Here is a 9,726-nt window from a genome sequence, read left to right on the forward strand (position 1 = left end):
TGCCATAGGACAACTGATTTCCCTGAGAAGCTCATTTGTCCCAGTGGGAGTGAGCATGAGGTCAGAGCTTTTGGCTGGCTCAGGTCTCGTACTGAAGGGTGGTTTATTTGCTCATGCTGTGCAGAGGAATTAGTCCACCAATGGCTTCTTAATTATAGACAGTTCCACAGCGTTGCACAGATTCATCGATTTGAGTTCATATTGTGAGAGTTGTTGTAATGTCCTACTGCACAGCACATCCATAAATTCAGATGCTGACAAAACCGATAAGAGTTATACTGTCACTAAGCTTTGTAAAACATAAGTAACTTTGTTGGTTTGAGATGGATCATTTGACCAATATCTTAAAATGATTTTAACTCATTGCCACTGTTTTAATTGTATGCTATTGCATCTAGAATTAGACAATATCAATGAGAACTTTTACCTGGTTTATAAACAAAGTGACATGGGGCCTTATTCTGGTTTTACAGCAGGAGTCGTGGCACAGGATGAGGAAGTTGTCACAGCAACTGCAACATCTGTGGAGACAGATGCATATGTACGAGGAGACATGATTCCAAAGACAACTGAAGCTCCTGGTAAGAAACACTGACTATAAAAATATTTCATAGGTTTACGCTGTGGCTTGATTTGTCAGTGCAAAGAGCTGCACTGATGGGACTGATTCAAAGGGTAAAAATTAAGCAACTTGTTGCAAAAATATCAACTTGTTTGACAGTCAGACTATGTACGTTAATTAAAATGCATTTGGGGTGAGTGAATTAACTAACAGAGTTCATGCATTAAAACCTCAGGCCCTTCCTCTGTTAATGTAGCCAAACTCAACTATGTTCCCCTAGAGCAGTTCATGTTTCAATAGCACTATAACATTCGATTGATCCAACATTATAAAGGTTGTATGAACAAATGCAAAGACAGGCTAGAGCAACATCAACAGAGGAGGTGGAAACAAATCTACATACAAGTCCTAGATAAGCAGTACTGCACCAGATCAGCCTCATAAATTTGATCTCATTAACATACAATCCAGAATATCAACATTTTAAGTGTTACTAAGGCCCTGGGTTGCACAAATTGTTTGTGCTCATCACCTTATTTTGGCTGGATTGATGAAAATCACTTTTCAGAATAAAGTGTACAACAACCTCAAAGCATTCCCTGAAAACACAGCCTACCCATGTGTCCACATCAACTTTGAAATCAAACCCCAAAATACATATTCTACTGTTGCTAACACCTGAAAGTTGTGTGCTGTTTTCATATCTAACAAACTAAACATTTAAGATAAATTGCTTTTTCAGAGCCAGAGGATCCACAGGAACAAACATTGGTTTTCCCTACTATGGAATCTGTAGAACCGCATGAACAGACTACAGCAGCAACAGCTACAGAGGAAACAGAAGAGACAGGAGACGTACACAATGAAGACAGCAGCCCTGCAGCTCCAGAGGAGGCAGCTGAAGAGGGAACTCAGTTCACAGTTGTGGCACATAGCGTCATACCCCTCATAGTGGAAGCAGAAACCCCAGCACCTATGCCTTCCAGAGGCGATGGCCCCAGGAACAAGCCAGTGGTAAGATGATATAAAGTAGTCCTTCAGATTGCTTAGTCTGTCATAAAGTGATGTCAGTTATTTTAAATACAGAGCTCAGAATAACAGTCAGATGCAAGAATTTATACTGAATCAGCATCAATTAATATTTGTTTACTTGCATTTTTGGATGCAAAAACTTTTTTTGTGCATCATATTTTCAAATGTTTCAAAAGACGCAAACACGTGACATATTTGCAAATGATTGTTCTTTAAGTAGAAAATGAAGAGTGGTACTACTTTTTGCATAAGAAAATGAGGGTGCATTTTCATATTAATGAGAACTGCGTCTTCACGGGCCACCTTTTGTTTGCTCTTTTTTACAAATGCTGTCCTTCCAGACAAAATTTGGACACAAATTTGTATTGTATGATTCGCAGATACTCAATCGCACAACTAGTGGGACTCTTTGACTTCCTTTAGTTTTTCTGAGATGGTCAAACAAGTTTATTATCCACCCGAGTATGCTGTGCTGTAGGTATACATTTGGATTTTCTCCTTGATCGTTTTAAATAGAATCAAAACATAAATTAAAAAAATATCTGTATAATAGAGGAAGAAGTCAGAAGTATTGAGATCAAAATGTCCACCAGTAACATTCTGTGTATTGCAGCATGTTAAAAGGCACTGACCACAAACCTAATAACTCAAGTATAATTTTGGCCGATGCCGACGCCATACAGCAGTCCTGATCCTAATGGTGAGAAGAATTACAGAGTTTTGGTTTCTCTCTGCAGCCAGTGCCCGTGCCAGTGCCACAGGATGATGTTGTCTGTGTCCCCAAAGAGACGGTCCAGGACAAAAACGCTGTCAGTCTGAAACTCAAAGCCACTTCCAGCTGTGTAAGTTCAAAAAACATCTCCTTCTGTCTGTTTCTTATGTATCTGCTCATAAAGAATTTAAAAAATGTTTGTGAGACAGAACAGAAAGAAAAGGCTTAAATTTTAGTGGTTTTGCCGAGATGCAAAGAGGGCAGCATAGACTCTTGCAGGGGCCATATGACCCTGCAGGAGGTCAAAATATTGATGCACATACACACTTACACACACAAAAAAAAAAAACAAACAGTGCTGGAAAGGAAAATAGTCTGCAGCTTTGTTTTGATGCCAGGCAAGTTGGCTGTCAGATTGCTAAACATGAGCACAGTAGGAAATTCTTCCCTGTTTAAGAGGCGGTGACAGCTGCCTATAAATCTGTGAAGCTAGAGAAAAACTGTGTCCATGCTTTTTAATGTCTACTTCTTTTATGAGAAGGAAAATCCAAAAGATTTCTGCTGCATCTCAGCCAGGGCATAGATTGAGTTGTGAGGGCAGAGGGAAGGGAGCACAGTGGGTGGGCTCACTGCTGCTGTAGAATGTGTAATGTATGGAGGCCTGAAGCAACCGTGTGGGTGGGTGTGTGTGTGTTTGTGTTCAGAACCACAGATTCTTCAGCCTCCCAGGATAACAGCTTTGAGGTCAACAGGTACCACGGCTTTGAGGCCTGAACCCACTAGAAGTGATTTCAGCTTGCTACACCTCTCATAGTCTAAGCAGTAAATGCATTATTTAACCTTTATACGATGCATAAACAGCTGTAAGCTGCAAAATATACATCAGAGAGGTCCTGGTGTACTCAGACAAAGACATCAACCATACTCAACAAGCCCGAAATTACCATAAAATCTGCCTGGAAGAACTCAATAGTTTGGGCAGCCATTTTTGCAAATTTAACTCTTATAAACTCTGTGTAAAGTTAAGGTTTTGGCAATTAAACTATAATGCTAATACAGATTTAGAGATAACTAAACTGAGATCCAAAATGAATTCTGTTTGAAACCAGGTTTGATGCTTGTTGCAATGTCATTTTAAAGAAATCATGGTTTAACCTAAATTGGTTTAAACTGCCATCCTATTTGCCTGTAAAGCAGGCTATCTAAATGTCTCTTAAACACGTTATTATGTAATGTAACATTGTTAAATCTGGACAACTAAAGGGGGATATTTGAGTAATGGTGTTTGGTATTTTGATCTGAGATACTGTATGAAAGGATGATAGATAGGATGATAGTAAATAAAGCAGGTCTAGGTTCATCTAGTGTCTCAATTTATGCAATTTTGGTGCTGCTGCAGCAAAATTACCAACAGCAAATGTCACAATGCCTTAAAAAACACAGAGAGCTTCTTCAGGCAAAGATTACCAGACAGGGGTCACTGTGTCCTGACCTACACGGTCTTGTAAGAAATTCTGCTGTCCACTCCTTAGCTGGGATCAAGGGTCTCTACAGTGTGGCAGACGCTTGGATCAGATTAAATCAAGGAAAAGGTCATGCAAGTTGAAGAAAGAGAGGGAGGGATTAGAGGAGTGGAAGATTCAAGGCAGTATTGAAGGTTTAGTATGTCCGGTTTAGAGCTACAGATTTGGGATTAGAAATGAATGTCACATTGTGCAATGTGTAATTTAGAATTTGATAAATGACACCATTCCTATGTTGAAATTAAAATGTTTTCACTACTAATTACCTTAAATTTTCTCCTTGCAGGAAGACACCAAAGTGAAGATTGAAAGTGTTCTGCAGGAGCTGTGTGGTGAAGACTGTAAACTAGAGATCTACCAGGCAGACAACTCTGATGAAATCATTGTGTCCGGAAAGTATGTTGAAGGTCAGTACTTTACTTGTGGTAATTAACATGACTAAAAACAATACTGACAAAACATATTGCTACACCCCTAAGCTTTCAAATGATAGTCAGAGTTTTTATCCTCTGATGAGCAGCCCTTGTTAAAGTCTTTAGGTTTCTCAAAGTAGAAATTTTAGTTCCCTCTAAACCTACATTAATATCAGCTTCTTTACTCCTAGCTTTAAAGGAACTATTTCTAAGTTTTGCTATTGCTACATAGCCAATGTTATTTACTTAGAAGTTTTGCCAAGCGCTTCATTGCATTTACAAGACAACAGGTTATAATACACCCTCTGAGCAGCGCTACTTCCTCAGGGAAGTCTGGACGCTACAGTGATGCAGAATTGGAAAATGACTAGCTGGTTAGCAGTAGAGAAAGGTCAGTAGAGAAAAATAACTTAGAAAGTAAAATAGACACAAAACAAGTTAACATTGGTGTTGCTTTCCGTTGCTGGAGACAGCTCTTGGCGAATAAAATTTCACCTGGGAGTTATGGTTTTAGTTAAGTTGCATCTCCAACTCCACTTCTCTGTGAATAAAAATGTAGCCTACTATAACTGGAAAAACTTTTGTTTTTTAATTTGCAGCTGATGTTGCAGGCATGGCTAACAAGTTCAACAATGACAACATCAAAGATAAGGTAAAGTACCACTTATATTTTATTGTAGAAATGTACAATCTACACATGTATATTTATCTGTCCCACTTATAGTATTTGTAAATATAATAAAAATAAACGTGATTGCGATTATTCTCCAAGAGCACTGAGGTTTTGACTTTTCTATGGGCATTGACTCAATGTCTTATCCAGCCAAAATGGTAAATCATACCAAGCACAATAAAGGTCCCATAAAATACACAGACTATGGCAAAAAGGTATATCCACTAGACTCAGCCACCTTCTATTTGCTGGTTGACTCATAATCGAACTAGATGGGAAAATACACTAGGCAGAAGAAAAACACTCCCGGAGTTATCCAAAGGCTTCAAGCTGCCAGGATGACAGTTTGTGTGACAAACAAAAATCCCACAAACAATCCATTTGTCAGCTGCAAAACATTTTTTCTAGTACCTAGGGGACAATCTCGGGTTATGGGTGTGTCTGTCTGTCTCTGTATTTGACGTACACTGCATTTCCCTCCTTACTCCACCGTACACCGCACAACCTTATTTACCAGTTTTTCAGGCAAACAGTCTCTCTTTATTATACTGTCTACAGTCTGCACATTGGCATATTTTTGTCGCTGCCTTAAAGCAAGAGGAAATACTACCAATTCTGTGGGTACAGTACGTCTTCAGAGCCTTTTGGGTGGAGTTGTTTTTGCTCACTTTCAGTTAAGATAGATGAGACAGTAATAACCGGATTATGAAGGTGTCAAAACACATCTGCACTGAATCTAATACCTTCATGGCCCTGTTCAGACCTGGCATTAACATGTGTCATAGGTAACCGAGATCTCATCTCAGAGTGGACAGCTCTATATAAGTCAGTTCACACATTAAAATGCGACTCCACATGTCTCTCCCAGGTCTGAACAGAGTCCACATGTGTCAGCTTCAGTTTGTACAGCTTGCTTGCACTATAGTTTTTGATTTAGTTTAGGCACACAACGTGACCATTTGACGATCGTTATTTTGTTGTCAATATTGGTTTCAGACTGATGTGGAGGAAGCTGTTCCTCGCTGGGGAAAGAACTCTAAGTTGGTACTGGTTACCTTGCTACTAACTGGCCTGTTGCTGGCTGCACTGCTGGTAGCTGGTTATTACCTCAAGACCCACCGCAAGAACTCAAAAGGAGTCAGACTGGTGAGTAGATTAGAGGAGGTATTTCACACAGTTAATGCAAAGTGAGTGAAAATTCGGTTTTTGTTAAACATCAATGGTAACATTATTATTACATCATAGACACCATTATTATCATCTTGTTTAAGTTAAATTTAAATGGACTCACAAGGTCAGCCCTTACAGAAAGTGTACTTACAGAGACCCTGGTTATATTAAAAGACCCACCTGAACCTTCATCTTCTTTCTATGTTGTTTTTCCCTCTTCAGTGCTACTTTGTGTGTAAAGAAAAGCATTATGGGCTGGCCGTAAAACAATCCCTTGTTGGCCGAACCCTGAGATAATGTGGCCCCACAAAATTAAGCGCACTGCTGAAACTTTACACAGTGACTGTTTAATTGGAAAATAAAAGTACACATGGATTTGAGGTTAAATGTATGGTTAGCCTCCGGTCAACTCCTGACTCGAGGAGGACATGCTGGACTCCCATGTCTCTTAACTCAAAGCAGCATTAAGCTCAGTGTTTCCAATACATTGATTTATTTGTGGCAGCCTGCCACAATTTGATTGTATTTTTTTTATTTATTTATTTTTTTACTATTTCAAATGGGTAAACTCTTATTTCATCATAGAGCTATGCGTGGTGCATTGTTTCGCTCAGCTGCTGCTTGCCCCTCTCTCTCCTTCTCACAAACACATTGACAACAACAAAGGTCTGTCTGTCATAGTCAACTGGCCATCGGGAGCACCGGGAGAAATCCCGCTGCATCAGTGAGCTGGTGCACCATCAAAAAATCCATAAAGTTTTTAACATTCCTGTCAATCTCTTTACCACCCCATGTGTGTTCCTGTCATTCAGTGTGCTGCCTGCATGTGCCGGAACTGGGTTCACTGGCCAATTATAATATGTGATCAATCCTCACTGACCAACCTGAGTCAGAGAGGGTTGTTATTTATTTGACACAGTGTGAAGCAATGAAACTGTAGATATTGTTCAGTTATTTGTCACAAAGTCATTTAAAATCTGCGGGAAACACTGAAGCTGTTTCAACTTCAACAGATGGTTCTACAGATGGTTTTAGTTTTCAATTTTTTCTGTACAGCTCATGACATCATTTAAAAGTGTTTACATATGGGGGCACACCCACGCGATGGTTTACTTGTCACAGCCAATAAGTTTCTGTCATAAGCATTAAATATCATCCACAAAGTCCTTGCCGGCAGACAGAGCACCTCACCAAGTCACTTACAAACGGTTAATATCTGCAGATAGAAAGTAAAACAACAAGCTTGTTCACCTATTGTTAACCTCTTAAAAATACGAGAATTATCAACACCCTACTGAGTGCACACACAGCTGAAACCCATAAACCTCATTCATGAAGAATGCATTTGTTTATTTTTGAACACCACCCACAAAAACAAATCCATTCTCAATCACACACTTTCCTGCTTGTTTGCAAGTTATATTTGCACAGTGTAACTTGTCTGCTTTAAACCTAGTGTGTTAAATTCCATAAACTCTGTTCTCAAGTCATGCCTCTGTACTCTCCTTAGGCTGAGTCTTTCCAGGTGGATGAGGAGAACCAAGCTAATACACTGGTGTCTGTGGCCCCCCTGCCCCAGGAGCCCCTTGACAAGCTCACTGCCAATGGAGAGTCTCCACCAGAAAATGGGACCAACCCCGCCCCCACCACTAACGGACACTCCCAGACCCAGACCCCTGTGGCTGACACTGAAATGTGAATCATGACACCCACCCACCTCCTCTTCTAACCATCACCCACTGGGACACACAATCCACAAGCCCCTCTGCTGCCTCAAAGACTGTCCACACACTGAGACAAACTAAACATGAATCCACCAAATAGATTCATCTCCCCTCCTACTCTCCTCTTCTCCTTCCGGGACAATGATGACGACAATGATGAAGCTCATCACTATGATGATGATAATGACAATGCCTGTAATGTGAAAAGCTTGGGATGACTGGCCTTTGCTGGTGTCAAGAGGAGACTACAGACGCTGTGTTTGGGACTGAGACTGATCAGCAGGGCCCTGACTGGGATTTGTTAGCTGCCCTCACTTCAGTCTAGTAGAAATCATTGTAGAATCACCAAAATAATGCCAAATATGTGCTGTTGATCCATGACGAAGAAGCAGAGAATGATCTATTATTTCAATCCACATCTGTGGGGCAATGAAACCAATAAAGCTAGGCAGGTGAAAGGAGACCAGTTTCTGTGCTGTTGTAAAAAGGACTGATGCTCACTGCTTGATTGTTTTTTCTCTATGTGATTCAGGAAAAGTTTTCTTTTTGTAACCTTACTATTTGCCTTAACTTCGTTAGACCTATAAAGTGTGAGATGGGCAAAAATAAGTGAAAAATAAGAGATACCCAAGTTTGAATTTATTGAAAGTTGGCTATATTTCTCATAAATTGTCAAACTGTAATAAAAATCTTACCAGTGCTAACATCTGTCGTAGAAAACCAATAGAAACCAGTATTAGCAACATACAAAAATAGTTAGATAGCAAGCAGCAAGCATGATCTTTGGTTTTACTGAAGAATCAAATAATGCTACCGAGCTATTCATAATGTGAAAATGTCAGATGTGGCCGCAGTGCTTTATACTGATAACATAATGAACAACTAAACCTTGATAACTACTGACCTTTGGTCAAAGTTTAATTAGGAAAGGTTTTTGTGTTGTGTGCAGTGATTTTCATAATGACATAAGTGTACAGTTTTTTTTGTTTTTTTTTTTAAAGCAACTTCAAATTTTTCCTATTGTTTCCACTGTCTTTGGGGATGGTGAAGTCCAGAAGCATTTTTATTAAAATAGACTGGGAGTTTTCAAGTTTCAAGGCTGGTAAATAAAATCTCTACCATGAAATTCCAACACAACATGTGGCACGTTCAGCATTCCAAAGACTGCCTTTATTTCCTTGTTGATATAAAAAAAATTACATCAGTGGATCACAATTTCTAACAATTTTTAGCTTCTCTCTTGAACAACTGGCTGCTTTCATAATGTACTGCATGTGTAAATAAGCCTATTTTCTCTGTAGTATCTGTGCCTGATTCATAAACTGTGATTGTTGACAATATCTTCCTGGGTTGTCTTCAGCTTACTTCTCTGTTGTGCTTGGTTGGTTTAAGAACAGAAACATTTAAATGTTTGAAACACATAGATATTTTCGACGTTATTAAATCCATAGCTTTACTCAGGAAAGCAATCCGTGGCATACACACACACACACACACACACACACACACACACACACACACACACACACGCCTCTCTGAAGGGAATAACGAACTGAGCACTTAAGCACTAGCATGCAAATGCAACTGTCTCTTGCATAAGTAAGCTTTAAGTGGATTCACACGAGGGTACAGCTCTGGATGGTAAGTTTAGGATTATAAACATATATATATATTTATACTGTATATCTAAGATCTGTGGTCTCCTAAAGTTAACCCTAACCCATCATCTAAACATCCAGCTGTTAAGTACTAAATGACCACTAAAACAGACTGTCTATAAAGCTCCTTTAAACTGTTAAAAACTTCAGCAAACACATCCTTTCATGCAAAGCAGCAGTCTCTTGATCCTCGAAAACTGATTAACTAAAATGTGACTTACTGCAAGCAAACTATTCATGATTTTATCTCCACCCAAGG

General features: G+C 39.4%; 1 protein-coding gene across 1 annotated transcript; it reads left to right on the forward strand.

Moving 5' to 3' along the window:
* The first annotated feature begins 448 nt into the window (after window positions 1-448).
* On the forward strand, window positions 449-9,249 carry cd34 (CD34 molecule). The gene is made up of 7 exons (XM_022761390.1): window positions 449-581; window positions 1,305-1,576; window positions 2,332-2,436; window positions 4,116-4,236; window positions 4,842-4,894; window positions 5,912-6,061; window positions 7,596-9,249. The coding sequence occupies exons 1-7, from the start codon at window positions 449-451 to the stop codon at window positions 7,782-7,784; spliced, it is 1,023 nt and encodes a 340-aa protein (XP_022617111.1). The 3' UTR covers window positions 7,785-9,249.
* The last annotated feature ends 477 nt before the right edge of the window (window positions 9,250-9,726 follow it).

The sequence above is a fragment of the Seriola dumerili genome, unplaced genomic scaffold, assembly GCF_002260705.1.
Source record: "Seriola dumerili isolate Sdu_G_001 unplaced genomic scaffold, Sdu_1.0 BDQW01000409.1, whole genome shotgun sequence".
Classification (NCBI taxonomy): domain Eukaryota; kingdom Metazoa; phylum Chordata; class Actinopteri; order Carangiformes; family Carangidae; genus Seriola; species Seriola dumerili.